At 42.7% G+C, this 21,311-nt stretch overlaps 1 protein-coding gene across 1 annotated transcript in view; it reads left to right on the top strand.

The window, feature by feature from the left end:
* The first annotated feature begins 10,297 nt into the window (after positions 1-10,297).
* The window catches only part of MSH2 (mutS homolog 2), a 74,007-nt gene continuing 62,993 nt past the window's right edge, over positions 10,298-21,311 (top strand). The window contains exons 1-3 of the mRNA XM_004436672.3: positions 10,298-10,543; positions 17,155-17,309; positions 20,641-20,919. Of these exons, the coding sequence (XP_004436729.1) occupies positions 10,333-10,543; positions 17,155-17,309; positions 20,641-20,919 (645 nt within the window). The 5' untranslated portion in view covers positions 10,298-10,332. The remainder of the gene's footprint in view (positions 10,544-17,154; positions 17,310-20,640; positions 20,920-21,311) is intronic.

The raw sequence follows: 21,311 nt of genomic DNA, 5'->3' as shown, positions 1-21,311 counted from the left end.
ACTACAAATTAGAGTTTTACATGAGTGCTTCAAGTCATGTATATTCAATGTAAAATGTGTAACCTATAATATGTAACTTCTACACTGAAAAATCAATTTTATTCTGAATGAATGTAAGGTTCTCTTAGACACAGTAGCATTTTGGCAAACACTTATACCTTGAGGCTGAATTGATGGAGAATGTTGTGAACCATGAATTTTATGGTTGGTTGAGTTGGAAGCACCAGTTTTTCAGCTGCTTACATAAGGAGTAATTATGGTACAAACACATTTTATATGAAGTTAAAGTATCCTGAAATATTTTGCTTTTGATAAGAAATGTTTAAAAACACTATGAAAAGAACAACATTAAAGAAAATATAAAAACTAAATTTAAACATTTACCTATGATTTTTTTCCCTTCTGTAGTAGGCAGAATTCTAGAATGGCCCCCAAGATTTCTTACCCTTGATGCGTATATGCCCTATATAATCCCCTCGCCTAGAGTGTGGGCAGGACCTGTGAATATGATGGGCGGTCAACTCCCAAGATTAGGTTACATTATATGGCGAAGGTAGAGGGATTTTGCAGATGTAACTAAGATTGCTAATCACTTGACTGAATTAAAAGGGAAATTACAAAAGAGGGCCTAAAGGTAAATGACAAGCAGAAACAGCAGAAGCGCTCTCCTGTTAGCCTTGAAGCAAACTGCCACATGGAGTTTCCTATCAAGAAACAGCAGGCCCACTCTGGCTGCTGAGGGCCTCAGTCCCACAACCACAGGAACTGAATTCTGCCAGTCAGTGAGCTGGAAGAGGACCTCAGCTCTAGATGAGATCACAGCCTCTGTCGACATCTTCACTGCAGTCTTGAGATACAGTTAATGCTATGCCTGGACTTTTGACCCATAGAAACTGAGATGATAAATGTTCATTGTCTTAAGATGCTAAATTTGTGGTAATTTGTTATGCAGCGATGGAAATTAATACTGCTAGTGGCAAGTAATGAGAACTTTAAAGACAATAGGAATAACACATACAAGGAACAGCCACCCCCCCAGGGCTGAGACAGAGCACCCAAAGAAGAGACGCTGTCTACTTCCCCCCAAGCCCCACACCCTTGGCTGAGATCCAGACCCCGTGGGAGGGCATTGTGCCTCACTGAAGAGCAGAGAAGTTGCTGTGGTGCTGCACTGGCAGAACTTGTTGAAAATCTGCCTTGTGGAACTTGCTGGAAATCTGCCCTCTAGGGCAGAAGTCATCAAACTACAGCTGCAGCCTGGCCCACCACCTGTTTTTATACAGTCTGGGAGCTAAGAATGGTTTTGTATTTTTAAACAGTTGGGGGAAGAGATCAAAAGAAAAATATTTCATGATATGTGAAAATTGCATGAAATAAAAATTTCAGTGTCCATAAATAAAGTTTTATTGGAGCACAGCTATACTCATTTGTTTATGTATTGTGTGTGTCTGTTTTGCACTACAATGGCAGAGTTGAGTAGACGCAACAGACCTAATGGCCGGCAAAGCCTACAATATTTACTCTGGTCCTTGACAGAAAAAGTTTGCTGACCCCTGCTCTAGGATGATGAGGGAAAGCTGTTCATAGCGAGGTGTCCTACCAGACTCCAAAGGCACACACTAAAGCTACCTGTTATAGTGAAGGTGTGGGGAGAGCTGCTCCGGAAGCTGCTGGCTGCTGTCCACTGCAGGAGCAGCAGCGTGCTGGAGAACTCCGCCACCCATGCTGCAAGAGCCAGATGCTGGAGAAACCCTGGATGCTGCAGGAGCTGGGCACTGGGGAAGCGGCCAGTGTGGCAAGGGAAACAATATCCTTTCCTCTTGCGGTGTCTCTCCAGCGCCCTCTACTGATGAAGCTTCAGATCCACTTTTACAGAGCAGGCAAAAAGGGTGAATTTGGAGCTGAGAGGCAATAAATCAATATCTTGCATACTCTTCAACTCAATGCCCTCTAGTTTCTGTCCCATCTCTTCTAAAGCCACTCTTAAGTCAACACTGACCTACTAATTGCCAATGGCCTTTTTTCCCCAGTGTTGAATCATTTGATCTCTCCACAGCTTATCACCATGATGACTGCCCCATTTCTTACCCCAGTATGTTGCTTGCAAATTTTCTTCTTTGGCTTCACTCGCATTAGTCTCCCCTGGTTGTTTTCCTCTTCTACTGACTCTGAAATACTGATGTTCCCAGGACTTATCCGTACTTCTATTTTTCCTCTCTTTTTCTTCCTGGAGGATTTCATCATTCCCTTGCCTTAGTTACTATCTAAGCCTAGAGAATAACAAAAATACCAACCCCATTTCTCTCCTTCATCCTGAGCGCTATGATAAACTGTCTATGTTCCACTTAACTACCCTTGAACGATATCCTCATCCTCCTTCACAAACCTAGTTCATCTCTTGTATTCTCAGAATCAGTTAATGGCATCATCACTGTGTACCAAGTCCCAACTTCTTTTCTCTCTCTTACCTTCTCCATTTCCTTAGTCATTAGGCTCTGTGAATCTCCCTCAGGAATAAATGCTCCTCTCATCTGCCTTCTCTTGCACATTTTCACTGATCTCTTTGCTACGAATCTATTCCCTCTCTGGCTCAAATCCCACATTGCTCCCAGAATGATTTGACTAAAGTTGATCATAGCACTTTTATACAACATAAAATCTACCTCTTCCCCCTGCCAGAGGGGCACACAAGTCCTTTCAGTCTGGCCCTGCATTGGACACAGGGCCCTTTTGGCTGTCCAGCATTCCATCCCCTCTTCAATTTGGGGAGAATTCTCCTGTGTGTGGTATTGGTGGGAGCTGGTTCTCTACCTCCCTCTGCAGAAGTTGAAGGGCAGAGATCCTTCCTCTGCTCTGAGCATCCAGGGCACAGGCACCCCCACCTAGGACTTGGAATCTTGTGATAAAAATAAGGATGAACAGTTGAGAAAACACTTATGGGCAGTGGTGGGGTGAGACCATAAGAGTGTTCCAGGGGTAGCATCCCAGCCCTCAGGCTCCTGTGGTGTCATCTAGGCTCTGCCTGGCCTTCCTTGGTTCTTGCTTCCTCTCCATTGCCAATACCCTACTCCAGAACTTTACCACTTGCCTGAATTAATGTAATTTTTGGCTTCCCTAATATCAAGCCCTCCTCTCTCCCAATCCTTTCTGTATATTATTCCCAGAACAACTAAAAGTCTAGTCACAATCTACCTAATTTCCCACTACACTCCAATACATCAAATTTTGCTGCATTCAAGATTTTCCTTCCCACTCCTCAAATGTTCCTGTTCCCCTGTCCTTTATACTTTGCTTGGGTTTGATCATGCCTTTGTTTGTGTTCTTTCTTAAGCCTGGAATACCCTCTATTTAGTCAAGGCCCAGCTTAAGATCTCCTTTTTCATGAAGGCTTTCTTAACACTTTAGCCTCAGCTCTTTTTTTTTTTTTTGTGAGGAAGATCAGCCCTGAGCTAACATCCATGCCAATCCTCCTCTTTTTGCTGAGGAAGACTGGCCCTGGGCTAACATCCGTGCCCATCTTCCTCTACTTTATATGGGACGCTGCCACAGCATGGCCTGACAAGTGGTGCATCAGTGCACACCTGGGATCCAAACCCGGGCCGCCAGCAGCGGAGCGTGCGCACTTAACCACTATGCCATGGGGCCGGCCCCTAGCCTCAGCTCTTTCTCCTTTTTTCAATATGAAGGGGATCAGGATATGCCACCCCAAAATATGCCACTTTGGCATAAGGATTATTTTGAGCTAAAGGTAATTGAGAATCAATAGATGCAGCAAGAGTTCTCTGCCCTCCCCTTATCTGCCTCAAAGCAGGGCACAAATTTCCCTTTGTGAAGGTGTTTCCCCCTGTACCAGCAAGGGAAGAGCGACTTATCACCGAAATGGAGAGCTGACACTGAGACGACTTTGCGTTAACAGACCTCACTAAAATAGCCCTTATTTTCCGTTAGTTCTCCTATATATTTCCTAGTCATTTCCCCACAATTTGTCATCTCTTGAAGCCAAAACCCTCTTTCCTTTGTTAAAAGGGTATATAAGACCCCAAGTCTAACTGCTTCTTTGAGATTTACTTCTTTTGTTGTGAACTCCTATGCACATAAATATTAATAAAAATTGTGTGCCTTTTCTCCTGTTAATCTGTCTTTCGTCAGTTTAATTCACAAGTTCACAGTTCCTGAACTTAAGAGAGTAAAGTTTTTCCTCCCCAACAAACACAACACTTTTGATAGATACAACATAATCTCACAGTTCTTTCCCATCATCCTAAAACATGTCCCCCCTACCCCTCTGAAAATTCTTCCTTTCTTATCAAACTTTTTAAAGAGAACTAGCACATCTTATTTTCAGAATGAAATCTTCAATCCATAGAGCTTCTGTTCCCCACATCAACCAACCAAAGAGCTTTCTGAAAAACCAATGATTGGGCCAGCCCTGGTGGCCTAGTGGTTAAGTTCAGCCTGCTCCACTTTGGCAGCCCTGGTTCGGTTCCTGGGCATGGACCTACACCACTCATTCGTCAGTGGCCATGCTGTGGTGGTGGCTCACATATAAAAAGAGGAAGATTGGCAACAGATGTTTGCTCAGGGTGAATCTTCCTCGGCAAAAACAAACAAACAAACAATGACTTCTTCAGATCCTTTGCCCACTTTTTTTATTTTTTTTATTTTTTTAAATTTATTTATTTCCCCCAAAGCCCCAGTAGATAGTTGTATGTCATAGTTGCACAGCCTTCTAGTTGCTGTATGTGGGACGCGGCCCCAGCATGGCTGGAGAAGCGGTGCATCGGTGCGCGCCCGGGATCCGAACCCGGGCCACCAGTAGCCAAGTGCGCGCACCTAACCGCTAAGCCATGGGGCCAGCCCCTTTGCCCACTTTTAAATTGGGTTATTTATCTTCCTATTATTGAGATGTTAGATTCTTTATATATTCTGGATACAAGTCCCTTGTTAGATATATGATTTGCAAATATTTTCTCAGAAGAACATACAGAGCATATGAAAAGATGCTCAATATCATTAGTCATTAGGGAAATGAACATCAAAACCACAATAAGATAACATTCACACCCACTAGGACGGCTAGCATCAAAAAGACAGACAGTAAGAAGTGTTGGCCAGAATGTCAAAAAGTTAGAACCCTCATACATTGCTGGTGAGAATGTAAAATGTTGCAGCCATTTTGGAAAACAGTTTGGCAGTTCCTCAAAATGTTAAACATAGTATGTTAAACATACGTGTTATAGTTTAACATAAGGATTATAGTTAAACATATATTAAAAGTATGACTCAACAGGAGGCCAGCCCAGTGGTGTAGTGGTTAAGGTTGCGCCCTCCGCTTCGACAGCCTGGGTTTTGTGGGTTTGGATCCCAGGCACCGACCTACACACTGCTCGTCCAGCTATGCTGTGGCGGCATCCACATACAAAATAGAGGAAGATTGGCACAGATGTTAGCTCAGGGACAATCTTCCTCAAGCAAAAAGAGGAAGATTAGCAACAGAGGTTAGCTCAGGGCTGATCTTCCTCACCAAAAAAATAAATAAATAAACACTAAAGAAAACAAAAGTACGACTCAACAATCCCACTTCTAGATATATATATATCCAAGAGAAATAAAAACACATGTCCACATAAGAACTTGTAAATGAACATTCATAGCAGCATTATTCATGATGGCCAAAAAGTGGAAACAATCCAAATGTCTACCAACTGATGAACGGATAAATAAAATGTGCTACAGCCATACAGTGAAATATTATTTGGTAATAAAAAGGAGTGAAGTACTGACACATGTGTCAGTATCCATGACATGGATGAACTTTAAAAACATTATGCTACAGCCAGCCTGGTGGTTAAAGTTGGGTGCTCACTGCTTCAGCGGCCCGGGCTTGCTTCCCAGTCCAGGAACCACACCACCTGTCTATCAGTTGCCATGCTGTGGCGGTGCCTCACATAGAACTAGAAGGACTTACAACTAGGATATACGACCATGCACTGGGGCTTTGGGGAGAAGGAAAGAAAAAAAAAGAAAGAGGAAGATTGGCAACAGATGTTAGCTCAGAGTGAATCTTTCCCTGCCAGAAAAACCCAAAAAACAAAAACATTATGCTAAGTGAAAGAAGCCAGTCACTAAAGGCCCTATATTGTATGATTCCATTTACATGAAATGTCCAGAAGAGGCAAATCTATAGAAAGAGAAAGTTGATTTGCGGTTGCCAGGAGCTGTCAGGAGGGGGAAAGGGGAGCGACTGTTAATGGGTAAGAGGTTTCTTTTTGGAGTGACAAAATGTTCTAAAATTAGATTGTGGTGCTGGTTATACAACTCTGTTAATATACTAAAAACCATTGTATCATATACTTTAAATGGGTTAATTGTACAGTATGTGAATTATATCTCCATAAAGCTGTTAAAAAAAAAGGATTTCTTAATACCCAACTCCAAGGGCCCTTCTTAGTACTCTCTCTGAAACTGCAGCTTGACATGGCTGACAGCACTGTACTTATTGTCATTTTTTAGTAATAGAATAATGCAACTACATTACAAAAAATTTGGAAACTAGAGTGGTGGCAAAATTAGTGTTGAATATGAATTTCTCAAGGATATATTATCATAGAAAACTGAATTAACAATAATAATTTACTTTTAAGATTAAGTTAAAGCACGTTAAAACTTACTAAACACTTTTCCATATGTGATTGCTTTAAAATCTTAATTATTATTTCTTTAAAGAGCCTCTTTGTTAGGTACATGTGCTTTTTTGCCCAATATTTATTTTGATTATAAAAAAATAGTCATTTGATAATAGTCATTATGTGAATTTTGAAAATATATGAGAAAACTAAAAACAACCACGTTGAGGTAATGATTTTATTGCATCTTATCAATCATACCATGTCTTCCAGTTATATTTGAGCAAAATTCCTCTTGCCACTTAGTTTTAGAAATTCATAGTTTCCTATGTAGGACTGGAAAATATACAATTTCTATAAGACACAACTGTTTGACATAACTTTAGAAATTCATCATAAACATTTAACCCATGCACATGGCTTAAAAAAAAAAGATACTGTTACAACAACTTAGACAAATTGATTACAAGCACATGTCAAAGTTTTATTTCAAGTTTGTCTCTAAGCAGCCTAATTTAAAGGTCCCTCTTCTCAAAGACATTTTGTAGGAAAAAAGCAGGTTAGGATCATTGTTATTAGTCTGGATACAAAGTAAAGAATCTCTGGAATCATAGCTATCTTCTAAGTCCGGTTAAAAGTCACTGTCCTCTGCCAAGGCTGATAGTCCTCTAGATGAATTTTCTAGACTTTATGCCCATTAAAGTCTACCAGAAATGGAAATAACTTCCCAAAGGAGCAGCTAATCAAACTACAAAGCTCAGGTTTGAAACACATTTTCTTTCTCAGAACAAAAGGATATACAGAAAAAGCTCCCATTCCTGCTGCTGGCCCTAAGTCCCCCTGCCCAGGAGCAACCATGGTTACCAGTTTCTTTTAACAGGCTCACACTCTGGAGATCCACCTCTATCAGCAGTGTGCTATGCCCCTAAACTGGACAAATATTCTGAAGGTGGGGCGTCTAGCACATAGCCTAGAGTGGATTTTTTTTCAATCTTGTTCATCTTTAAAGACCAGAGAAAAATCCACTGCCCTCACCTAGATTAACCCAAACCCCTCCCATGAAGCCCTCCACCTCACTCCCTGTAAACTCTGTCTTTCTCAAATTGCCTTGAGAAGCTTATATTTTGACACTCCCTGTTGCCCTTCACAGTACCTTGAATTGTCCTCTAGTATGAGTCTAGGTCCTAACTCTCCAGATAGTATCAGGGCAAGTTTGGGCATGCTCTTTATTTTTAGAATTAATAGATTCAATTGATACACAAATAAATAATTCAATGAATAAGAGAGAGACATGGTCTGAGTGGGGGAAATGTGATGATAAACAATATAAAGGCTGTTTACAAAAGAATACAAAATATTTTCAAAGCTATTATTACCTCATTTGCTCCTCACATCAACCGTGGAGGTAGGTATTATTATTAACATGCTGCCTCTCTCTGAAGTCACTCTTTAGGACATGACATAGGAAAGGGGAGAGATGGGATGACACTCAAGGCCAGGTTATCATATAGAAGCGGTTATTGTGATGCACAGCTCATTCATTTACAAACATTTCCTGCACACCTAACACGTGCCAGGCCCTATGGCACACAGAGAGTTAAGCGTACAGAACTTGAAGCAAGACTGAACACCAGGGGCCAGCCCAGTGGCGTAGCAGCTGGGTTCACACATTCTGCTTCGAGAGCCTGAGGTTCGGCAGTTTGGATCCTGGGCACAGACCTACTCACTGCTCATCAAGCCATGCTGAGGTGGCGCCCCACAAAGAAGTGCTACGACTCTACAACAATGAGATACAACTATGTTCTGGGGCTTTGGGGAGAAGAAAAAGAAAAAAGAGGAAGATTGGCAACAGATGTTAGCGCAGGGCCGGAAGGAAGGAAGGAAGGAAGGAAGGAAGGAAGGAAGAAGGAAGGAAGGAAGGAAGGAAGGAAGGAAGGAAGGAAGGAAGGAAGGAAGAAAAAGACTCAACCCCAGCTCTGTCACTTACTACTAGCTCTGTGATCTTGGGCAAGTTACTTCGTATGTCCAAGTTTCAGTTTCCTCATTGTAAAATAAGAATAACAATAGTTCCAAACTCTAGAGCTGCGAAGATTAAAACAGTAAACACACGTAAAAGTAGTCACCTGACAGTCAATAAATCCTGATGAACATTAGCCATTATTATTAGCTATAAATAAATATAAATGCCCATCCGTGTCCTTTCCAGGTGTTTAGGAAGAGAGACAGGTGAACAGATATTTCTGAAACAATGCAGAAAATATTATAATAGAGATATGAATAAGGTGGTTCTTCAGAAGATAATGCAACTAATTACACCTGGGGAGACAGGGCAGGCTTTGCTGAGGAGACATTTGGGCCTGAGGACTGAAGCATTACTAGGAGTTTGCTACACAAAAGGCAGGGAAGGGCCATTCCAGAGCAGAGGGACAAGTTAGCGAAGGAGCCACACGTGTTGAAAAGGAAGGGGAAGTTTATTGCCCCAGGTCACAGAGTTGGGGTGAGAGGACGGAGCATTACCAGCTGTGGGAGATGCAATCAGCGGCAGACAATCCAAACATTCTCTGCTTCCGAGAGTATTTGAATTTTAACATGTAGGCCAGTGGTTTCTAAACTGAGCTGAGTGTCAGGAATACCCAGGGAGCTTTTTAAAAAGATCCCAAGACCCCACCTTCAGAAATTCTAACCCATTATTGGTGGGTGGAGCCGGGGAATGCATTCGGAAAGCCCCTGGGATAATTCTGCTGCTGAATCAGGGTTTGGGGCCGCTTCCATGGGGGAAGGGCGAGCCCAACAGGAGAGTGCAATACCTTTTTAAGGCAAGTAATTGTGCAGAACGGATCTTGACCTCCTTCAGGTCTTTGCTCAACGTTTAAAAATAATTTCAACCCCGCTCATCTTTACTTTTTACCTAAACACTTACCTTCTGACAGTTGACTTACTATAAACTTACTTACTCTAAGTTTACTTACTATATTGTCTGAATTCTTTCGTTAGAATGTAAGCTGAACAAAAGCAGTGGTTTTTATTAGGGACCCTCAGATCCTAGAAAAAAGTCTGGCACACAGTAGACCACATAAACATGTTTTTGAATGAATCAATCAAAGAGTGGACAAAATGAGAGAACTTGGCTACTAGGGAGCAGTATAGAGATTGTGGAGAAGAGACCTGTAATCTTGATGTTGGCTGTTTGCTTAAAAAGGAAAAGGGAGGCAGTTGGGGAGAGAGGAGCGCAGGTTTTAAAAACTACTGGGATAGGGAAGGAAGGCAAGTTTTCTTTGTTTTCAAGTTTCTTTCTGATTTCACTCCCATACTTCCGGGCACCTAATAAACTCGAAACTCGCCGGAACGTCCCACCTAGTCGCCTGCCCTAGCTGTCGGTTCACCTGGGTTCCACGCCCGTGCAGCCGAGAAAACCCGGAGAACTGAACTCCGTTAAGGATGGGCGCCTGCCAGGGTCGGCGCGCGACCTAGGCTCAAGCATGCGCAGTAGACAGAGTCACCAGCGTGCGCGGGAAGCTGGGCCGCGTCCGTGTATGATTGGCTGCCGCGGCAGACTCCCACCCACCGAAGCGCAGCGCTGGATGCTGATTGGGTGTCGCCGCAGAGGCCGGACGCCACGCGGAGGGCGAGGGAGGGGAGGCGGGAAACAGCTTAGTGGGTGCGGGGTCGCGCAGCTTCCTCAGGCAGGCGGTGGAGAGGTTTCGAAATGGCGGTGCAGCCTAAGGAGACGCTGCAGCTGGAGAGCTTTGCCGAGGTCGGCTTCGTGCGCTTCTTCCAGGGCATGCCGGAGAAGCCGACCACCACGGTGCGCCTCTTCGACCGGGGCGACTTCTACACGGCACACGGCGAGGACGCGCTGCTGGCCGCCCGGGAGGTGTTCAAGACCCAGGGGGTGGTCAAGTATATGGGGCCGACAGGTGAGGGCGGGGACCGCGCGGGCCCGGAGGTGAGGGACCCCGTGGAGTGGGCTCCTCTCGGGAAGTGGGCGGCCGGCGGGCTCTCGGGCGAGGACGCACGGGGGCGGGGACGTTGGTAAAGTCTCGTGGGCATCGCGCTCTGCGGCCCCTGGCTGGCCAGGTGGGGCGCCCGCCCCCCGCCCCCCGGCCTGCGCTGAGTCTGTCTCTCTGCAGTTGCCCCGGATCTGAACTCATAAGGAACACGTAGGGAGCGTTCACTACGTGCCAGGCCTTTTAATACATTCTTCTATTTAATTTTCCAGCAGTCGCGCGGGTCTCTGCTCCTCGGCACCTCGGCCCCCGTGCGTCTCATCACAAACGCCAACAAACCTCTATTACAAACGCCAGTCCAGGAGTGCAATTTAGAATAGAAGGGAGTAGGGGAGACCATTTTATGTCATGAGCGTGATTTTGCCCCGCTCCATTTACACCACTGTTTCAGCGCAGAGACCTGTAGTGGACTACTATTGATAGGCAGTGTGGCCAAGTGGTCAGGACCTCACACTCTGGAGCGAGATTGCCTGGCTTCAAGTCGCCGCTCCTCCACTTAGTAGCTGTGTAACCTTGGGCTAGTCGGGTGTGTCTGTGCCTCAGCTCCGCATTCAGTGCCTTCCGTAACCCCGCGCCCTCTCTCCAGCATCATCTCTGCTTGGAAAGCTACAGACTTCTCACCCTGTGTGAGCTAGATGTTCTAGGTGTTCTTTGTGTGTGTGTGTGAGGAAGATTCGCCCTGAGCTAACATCCACTGCCAATCCCTCTCTTTTTGCTAAGGAAGATTGGCCCTGGGCTAACTTCCATGCCCATCTTTCTCTACTTGATGTGTGGGATGCTGCCACAGCCTGGCTTGATAAGCGGTGCCTTGGTCCATGCCTGGGATCCGAACCTGCAAACCCCCGGCCACTGAAGCTGGGCGACAGAACTTAACCACTACTACGCCGACCTGGCCGGCCCCTCTAGATGTTTTATGTTGATCGTTTTCCTCCCTGGCTGGGTGGTGATAATGGAAGGAGCATTTTAGGGGGAGTAAGGAGTTGTGGGTTCTGGTCCTGCCTCTGTCCCATGCAGATGGGATGTTACTGACAAAAGATGTTTCATTGATTAGACAGACATTTGAGTACTGCCATGTCAGGTAGGGTTGTAGACGCTGGGAGAACATAGATGAAAAGGCAATATCCCTGCCTTCACAGAGCTCACTCTGGAGAGGAAGGCAGAAATAATTACAATTATAGGTGAAAATCTATGGCACTGTGCTCCATAACAAGTTGTTGAAGAGGCATAGAGGCAGGATTGCTCAAGACTGAAGAGGTGGTACTTGAGGGGCTAAATTCCACGGAGGCTTGAAGGACTAGGAGGTTGCTGGGGAGGGGGCCTGAAAAGGTAGATTGGTATTGCAGGAGCAGAAAAGGGTGAGTGAGGAGAGTGGCCCCAGGTGGGTGGAGTCAGAAGATGAAAGGCTTTTTATGTTGGGCTGAGATGTTGGAATTTTATGCTGTAGGCAATGAGAGGTCTGAAGAATTCAAGTAAAGATGGAGTGCCATGTGGGATCATTTTGGCTGTAGTGTGGTGGATGGGTTAGAAGGGGCTGAGAGTAGAGGTATTGGGGAGCAGTTAAGACCAGCCAGAGAGTTATGGGTGGCTTCATAGTTAGTGATGATCTAAGTTGCTTTCCAGTTTTAAAAGTGATTATGTGACTCTGGTTATTTAAGGCTAGTGCAGTTAGCTCTCTTATCTTTGTGTTATGCAGTTTAGAATAGTTTAAGCGTTTAATATTTATTTATTTATTTTTTTGTGAGGAAGATCAGCCCTGAGCTAACATCCGTGCTAATCCTCCTCTTTTTGCTGAGGAAGACTGGCTCTGAGCTAACATCTATTGCCAATCCTCCTCCTTTTTTTTCCCCCAAAGCCCCCAGTAGATAGTTGTTTGTCATAGTTGCACATCCTTCTAGTTGCTGTATGTGGGACGCGGCCTCAGCATGGCAGGAGAAGTGGTGTGTCGGTGCGCACCCCGGATCCGAACCCGGGCTGCCAGTAGCGGAGCGTATGCACTTAACTGCTGCGCCACCTGGCCGGCCCCTAATCTGCTTTCTATCTCTAGATTTGCTTATTTTGGACATTTCATATAAATGGAATCATACAATGTATGGTCTTTTGTGACTGGCTTCTTTGACATAACAATATTTTCAAGGTTCATCTGTATTATCAGGACTTCATTTCTTTTTATTGCCAAATAATATTGCATTGTATGGATGTAACATTTTGTTCGTCCATTTGTCAATTGATGGACACTGAGTTATTTCTTGAACCCATACTTGTAATTTTGTCTACTCACTCTTTCCTATTGTGCCAGTGAAGAGATGAGCCTTTGCTGTGGCCTGGATCCCATCCCATCTTCTCAGAGATGGCTTTCTGTTGATAATTTCCTTTTCTCTGTCTGCATCATTCTGTTGGCACTTAGACTTATTTACATCCTTTAGTTACTTTTCTCTGTCTTCAACATCTAGTGATACATTATTATAATAAAGTCCTGTGAGATGGGTTAGTACGTAGCAACAATTCATAGATAAAGAATCTGAGTCACCGAAAAATAAAGTTACTTTTCTTTTGCTGTCAGAACTCAGTAGGCATCTCCTGGAAGCCTTTCTTAACTCCCATATTAGGGGTACCTGGTTAGTTGCCCCTCTTAGGTGTTCCCTGCCCTGAGACCTTCTCCCTACCCTGGACACAGCATTTATTCTACTCTTTTCCTTGTGAACCCCAGCACCTGGCACAATACCCACATGTAGCATACACTTGATAATTGTCAGCTGAATGAGGGTGGGGGCTCCAGATTATTCTTGAAGAGAAGAATCTTGTACCAACCTGCGGTTCTTCCTTCTGCTATACCCCAGGTGGAGGCTGGGTAGCTTTTTCTTCCAGTTCCCTGAATTTTACACCAGGAGGTTAAGCTTACTTCCCAGCTAGTCAGACTTAAAAGATCCAGCCAAGCTCCTCACCAGGAACGTAGAGTAGCTGCACTTCAGACACTTGTCAGTAAATAAGACTCACAGCGCACTCTCACCCAGTGTGTCACAAGAACTCCTTTGAGAGAAGTAATATCTTTGGAGGATAGCCTTGGTGGTTGGGCAACTCCTCTGTAGATTAGTAATGGAAGTAGGGGAGGCCATGGGGTGGAGGGGAATCACCTCATTTGCTTCCTCACCCCACCCACTCTTAAGAAGTCACCACTGTTGTGAGCCTGTGTTCCTGTTGAATGTGTCAATAAAAAGATTTACCAATTGGTCTGGATCGCACTACCTAGGGCCAGGCAGATAACATGGATGTGCAAAATAGTCAGGTGTAAGTAGTAGGGAGTGGTGGGGCTTGTGGATCTGAGGGTGCTTGTTCCTCCTGTGATAAGCATTTAAATTCAAATGCTTTAAAAACCCTGTGCTGGCATGGCTTACTGGATTGATGATTTAAGAGCCCTTTTAGAATTATGCTAGACTGGTGTTTTTTTCGTCTCCCCGGAATTGTTTTTGCTGAGTTGGACTTAACCTTTTGCCTTCTAAGTTAAAGGATGGTATGAAACTCAGTGTTTTTGAAACTCATTGCCGTATATATTGGAAGTCGCTGACGATATTCACTGTGACATTTATAAGTGTCTCTGGGAGAAATTCCTCTCTGCTTTTGTATTAACTCTGGTTCATTGCTTTCCTTGAGCAAGTTGGGTTTTTTTTTTTTTTTTAACATTTATTTATTTATTTATTTCCCCCAAAGCCCCAGTAGATAGTTGTATGTCATAGTTGCACATCCTTCCAGTCACTGTACGTGGGACACGGCCTCAGCATGGCCGGAGAAGCGGTGCACCTGTGCGCGCCCGGGATCCGAACCCGGGCCGCCAGCATCGGAGCGCGCGCACTTAACCGCCAAGCCACGGGGCTGGCCCAAGTTGGGTTTTTTTGATGGTGTTTCAGCATATGGATAATTTTACTTATGTGGAATTCAACTAGATGGGCTGATAGGGTGACCAATCATTCTAGTTTGCCTGGAACTGAGAGGGCTCCTGGGATGCTGGACTTTCAAGACTAACACTGGGAGAGTCTTGGGCAAAATAGGATGAGTTGGTCACCCTATGTGCTAGATAATAACGGAAATTATTTATTTATTTTTTGTGAGGCAGATCAGCCCTGAGCTAACATCCGTGCCCATCTTCCTCCACTTTATGTGGGACGCTGCCACAGCATGGCCTGACAAGCGGTGTGTCGGTGCTCGCCTGAGATCCGAACCAGGCCGCCAGCAGTGGAGCGCGCGCACTTAACCGCTACGCCACGGGGCCGGCCCCAGGAAATAATTTAAATGGGCCTGCCATTTCACTCTGAGGTTCTGATCCTGAGTGAGTGCTTGTTTGGAGATGAGTCTGCTGCAGCCTGGATAGGCCTTAGTTCCCTCATATGCCTCTGGGAATGTGAGTACAGGCCTTGCTGAATGGGATTCTACAGTAAACATAATTCTCATGCAACTTGCTTTCTAAATGCAAGCTAAAGAAACAGCAGTCTATTCAAGTCTTAAGAAAATGTGGCAGTATTGAACTAATGAGTTGAAAACTCGTGGCCTACATAGTGTTTTGCTAAAAGTTTGAATTAATTTCCTATGTTTTAAAAATTGGGAGATTTCATGAAATAATTCAGGTTTTGAGCTTCTTTTGAAAAATCTTCACAGTTGGAAACTGTGCAGAAATATCCTTGCAGTACAGCAGTGGGTTGCAGACACACTCTGACCTAGTGTGTCCAGATCCTCCTTTAACCTGATGTGTTTTCCTTGTTTTGTCACAGTTCCCACCATTCTGTATGGTCTCTTTTGAAGCCATTTGCCGTCTGTCAGCTCCTTTGGCTTTCTTTGCTCATTTGATACCTGCCTGCTCCCTGTAGATATTTGTTTACCAGTCCTGGATTATATTGTAAGGAATGTTCTAGGGAATAACCTTCGAAAGGCAAGATTTGAGCCAGTTTTCAGGATGTCTGATGGTGGGGATTCTTGTCTAGTACTTAGAACTGCTGTATTGATGTTGGAAGTATCAGCTGTGTCTTGCTGTACTTCACATGATCTGTTGGTAAATTTAGGTTGAATCTTTCATAAGATCCACAATTGTCAGAATAATCTACAAGTATATCCTGGATTACCTTTAAGTGAATAATTGGTAGTACTCATATTATATGAAAATTGAGTTTTGGTTCCATTTGATGGTGTGGGTGATTTTATTTGTTTTGTAAAGAAATTGGTATTTGCAAATCACAGTTAAGCTGAGACACTATTGTCCATCTAAGATGGGTTCTCAACCTTGGCACTATTGACATCTTGGACTGAATAATTAATTCATCGTTGTGAGGGGCTATCCTCTGCATGTTTAACAGCATCCCTGCCTCTACCCACTGATTCCATTAGTCCGTGTCCCCTCTCTTCTCCCCGTTGTGACAACCCAAATGTCTCTAGACGTTAACAAACATCCTCTAGGGGAGCAAGATCGCCCCCACTTGAGAACCAGTGATCTAAGATGAAGACCAGAAAGTTTGAAAACTCTGTGTTGGCTGGATAGGGAAAATAGATGTGCTCATACTTTATGGATGGTAATGTTAATTGACACAGCCAACTAAGGGGGATAGTCTGGCAGTATTTATCAAAATTACATATATCTTTAGATAAAATCCAGTTTTAGGGCTTTATCTTACAGATACACTCACATGTTTGGAGTATGAAGCATGTACAAGCTTGTTCATGCAGCATTGTTGTAATAGCAGAGACTGGGCACAACCTTATATGTCCATCAGTAAGAGACTAAATTATAGAACATCTGTGGAGTCACAGGATTGTTTGCTGCTGTAAATAGAAAGACGCTGATTATGTAATGATGGAACAATCTCCAAAATATATTAAAGTTAAAAGAAAAAACAATAACAAGATACAGAACAGTGTGTAGTATGCAACTATGTAAACGACGAAAAATTAATGCTTTATATTTGCTTGTGTGTGCATAGACTGTTCGGAAATATATTCTATAAACTGATAACACGTGGGTGGTGAACTGGATGTGTAGGGGACAGTGGTGAAAGGGAAGTCTCCTTTTTGCTGTACCTTTTTGAACCTTTGAATTTTCAACTATGTTACTTAGAACATTTTGAAATGAATAATGACTAATTCATTTTCATGGACCTTTTGAAAAAAATTTAATTCTGTACAAATACTGTATAGTTATATAAGACTTTTATTCAAACTTGTGAAAAACAAATTATAAGAAAGGACAAGTAAGGTTAGCTGTATATGTGTATTTACCCATTCTTTTATCTTTGTATCTTCTCAGTTTTTTATTTTGATGCGTAAGCTCCGCAGGAGCAGCAGGCTGTGTCTATTCGCCATTTTATACCCTTCACCTACCAAAGTCCCTAGGACATGTAATAGGTGCTTGATAAACAGCGTATTGAATGAATGAATTACTGAGAGAACAACTAGCTTGGAGGGGAAGCATTGTGTTAGGTACTTAACACTTACTACTTCAAATCCTCAAATCTATAACATGTATTTTTAATGTTTTTCTGTAGGAGCAAAGACTCTGGAGAGCGTTGTGCTTAGTAAAATGAATTTTGAGTCTTTTGTAAAAGATCTTCTTCTAGTTCGTCAATATAGAGTTGAAGTTTTTAAGAACAGAGCTGGAAATAAAGCCTCCAAGGAGAATGATTGGTATTTGGCATTTAAGGTAATTATCTTCCTTTTTAATTTAGTTCTTAAAGAGTAGAAAAAATAAAAATGCAAGAGAATTCTATTCTGTGCTTTAATATTTTAACTAGGTTGTGATAGTAAAATGCTTTGAGAAACTTTAATATTCTTTTAGCATGTAGTTTTTTTTGTGTGTGTGAGGCACATGAGCCCTGAGCTAACATCCATGCCAGTCCTCCTCTTTTTGCTGAGGAAGACTGGCCCCGGGCTAACATCTGTGCCTATCTTCCTCCACTTTATATGGGACACCGCCACGACATGGCCTGTCAAGCAGTGTGTCAGTGCACGCCAGGGATCTGAACCCAGGCTGCCAGCAGCGGAGTGTGCGCGCTTAACCGCTACGCCACGGGTCCGGCCCCTAGCATGTAGTTTTTAAAATCACAGTTTAATAGCAATTCAGAAATTCAGTAGATCCTTACTATGAGTATGAATACTCTGACATTTGTCACTATCCCTGAAACCTAAATAATAGCCTTTACATGTAGTTGAATACTAGCATTAAACAAGGATTTGATTTTACTGTTTTTGAGGTTATATCATACAGGTTTATAACATCCCAAATATCTCATTTATACACATTTGTAATGTGTTTGTATCTTTGTATGTGCCTTTCTTTTCCATTAGATTGTAATTTTTTGTAAGTGTGGAACTTGGTTTAATGGTGATCATGTTCCTTGCTGTGCCTAGGAAGGCTTATTGATATGCATGCTTCTAATGCCTTCATGGAGATAGTACTGCTATTTTGTTTTATTCAATGACTGTCTTCATTATTAGTCTGTAAGGTCGTGTTTTTGTTTGTTCATACACAATACCCGTACAGAGGAGGTTCTCAATAAATACTGGAGTAAATTAATGGTTAAAATGTTGTTGGGGTGGTGAGATTGATTTTTGAAAGGGAATAAATGTGTGGTAAGGGGGACAGTACTCTGGGCTTGTCATCAACAGTTTTTATTTCTTTTCTCCTCTGTCCCTCTGGGTGACCTTGGCAGATTTCCTAACTTTCTCCTGTATTTGTTTCTCCATGAACAGTAAAATTAGAAGGTTTTTTTTTTTTTTTTGGTGAGGAAGACTAGCCGTGAGCTAACATCTGTTGCCAATCCTCCTCTTTTTGCTGAGGAAGATTGGCCCTGGGCTAACATCTGTGCCCATCTTCCTCTATTTTGTGTGAGACGCCTGCCACAGCATGGCTTAATAAGTGGTAGGTCCACACCCAGGATCTGAACCCGGGCCACTGAAGCAGAGGACGTGAACTTAACCACTATGCCACTGGGCCGGCCCCAAGAAGGTTTTTAAGATGCGTTCTGACTTGAAAGTCCTTTGAGTTTTTTCTGGTGCGGTTTAATACAATATTTAAACATTTGATGTTGGTGCTGCCTTAAGTATAATATTCTTCAGTCTTCGTTCCATGTTGCCCGCCTCCTTGTAAATGGAGACATTTACTGAAGATTATATCTGGAAAGATATAGCATTCTCCATTATGGAGTTTCCTGGGAATTTTCTTTGCTACCTTGACTGAGAAAGTGAGACTTAGAATTTTTAGCTTATGTCTTGAAAGATTTTAATAGGAAATTGAGGGTACCATAAAGTGATATTTTCTATCTCATCCTTCACAGAACTCAATTAGTAACAACACCAAAATGTGGAATCATAAGTTCAAGCGATTACCATGATTATCAGCCCATCACACCTCACTCCTCTATGTCATATCAGAATCCTTCAGGATGAATTCTTTTTAACTTCTACCTTTTAGGTCAGGGGAAAAAAATCTTCATATGTGTATCTTTATCAGGTTAAAAAGGTGGTATCTTCATCCTGACGTTTTAAGAAGTTCGGATCTAAAACTGCTGAAACGGATTTATCTTTCCATTTTTTAGCTTATTGATTTTATTATAAAGTATTAGTGATATTTGAAGTAGTTGATCTCTATCATTGATTTCTTTCCCATGTTCTCAGTAATAATGTTCAGAGCAGGAAAGGACCTTAGATACCATCTAGTTCAGAGATTAGTGGTCTTATCATTTTCAAGGACCCTCAAGAACCCAATTTTTAAAGATGTGTTCCGTAAACCTGTGCGTGTAAATCCAAAGCATGTGTGTGAAAATACAATGTTTACGTTTCTGATTGAGTCAGTACTTTTTTATTTGAAAATTAGATAACACTATTTTTCCATTTCTTTTTTTTTTTTTTTTTTGGTGAGGAAGATCAGCCCTGAGCTAATATCCACGCCAATCCTCTTTTTGCTGAGGAAGACTGGCCCTGAGCTAACATCCCTGCCGATTTTCCTCCACTTTATGTGGGATGCCGCCACAGCGTGACCTGACAGACGGTGCGTAGGTGCGTGCCTGGGATCCGAACCCCAGGCTGCCAGCAGCAGAGTGCACGCACTTAACCACTACGCCACGGGGCAGGCCCTCCATTTCATTTTTGATCCAGGTTTTACTCAACAGTCCATCGTTGTAGGATTTTCAGAACCATATTATGAAAAGACAAATAGTTATGATTATAATGCTAAAAACATTCAAGAACTATTGGTGGCTACTGGTTGCTTCAATTTGTCTGTCACTGTGCTCCTTTGGACTATGTGTGACTGTCTCATATTCCGTGCCATAGTCCATCACTTGCCCCAGAAATGCCTCATATTAACAGCAACCTGTCAGCTTCTGATCAGGTTGAAGTATGTAGTGTCACCCACTGACTTGACACAGGTTCAGCCAAAAGCAAAGAATCGTGACCCTTTAGTTAGCTTGGGCAGTCTTAAAGAGAGATTTGTAATCTTTTTGAAATAGTGAAAATAGGTCAAGGACCCTTTATTTGGAAATCACTGATCTAGAACAATCTCTGCGTTTTACAGATAAATATATTGATATAGAGAGGTGACTTTCCCAGCTCAATTTTTAAGCTAATAATGCTAGCTTTTCTATGTAGTATAGCTACTCAGTGAAAATACTAATAGGTACAACCAATAGGTAGTTTGGGTAGAAATTAAAACATACCGTTGATAGGATTATCTCTTTGGGTACCTTAATGATTGTGTGTATATAAACCCAGCAGCCAAATTTCAAACTGAAAATCGCTTTTGACACAATTACTTTTAGACGTGTCCAAGTGTTTTGAAAATAATTGGAAAAGTAGGGAGGATACTTTGTAGAAAATGTGGTAATAATAATTGGAGTATATGGTTATAAGCAATTATTTTTTTGTAAGAAAACATTTTGTTAATAAAAATCATCAAGGTTGGGTAATTTTTGTTTGCTAGTAAGATTTTAAAGTATGTTCAACAGTTTCTTAAAATTTCGCTTTTTTTTGCTTAGGCTTCTCCAGGTAATCTTGCTCAGTTTGAAGACATTCTTTTTGGTAACAATGATATGTCAGCTTCCATTGGTGTTGTGGGTGTTAAAATGTCTACGGTTGATGGTCAAAGACAGGTCGGAGTTGGGTATGTTGACTCCGTACAGAGGAAGCTGGGACTGTGTGAGTTCCCTGATAATGATCAGTTCTCCAATCTGGAGGCTCTCCTGATTCAGATTGGACCAAAAGAATGTGTTTTACCAGGAGGAGAGACTGCTGGAGACATGGGAAAACTGAGACAGGTAAGGGAATCAAGTCTAGTGATAGAGGAGAATCCAAGCCTAGAAAAACCTGTCTAATTAACATGATAGTGTTTTATTTAAGGAAAAAATAAAAGTAAAAATTTTTTTTTTTTGTGAGGAAGATTGGCTCTGAGCTAACACCTGTTGCCAGTCTTCCTCTTTTTTTTTTTTTTTGCTTGAAGAAGGAAGATTAGCCCTGTTAACATCTGTGCCAGTCTTCCTCTGTTTTGTATGTGGGTCCTTGCCACAGCGTGGCTTAATAAGTCGTGTACGTCTGTGCCCAAGTGGTGTGGGTCTGCACCGGGGATCCGAACCTGTGAACCTGGGCCACCAAAGCAGAGTGCGCTGGACTTAATTACTATGCCATGGGCCGGCCCCAAAATTTTATGTGT

Source organism: Ceratotherium simum, chromosome 11 (genome assembly GCF_057802395.1).
Source record: "Ceratotherium simum simum isolate JZ-2026a chromosome 11, ASM5780239v1, whole genome shotgun sequence".
NCBI lineage: Eukaryota > Metazoa > Chordata > Mammalia > Perissodactyla > Rhinocerotidae > Ceratotherium > Ceratotherium simum.
Note: the sequence above shows the minus strand (reverse complement) of the source record. Positions and strands in the feature narration are given on the sequence as shown.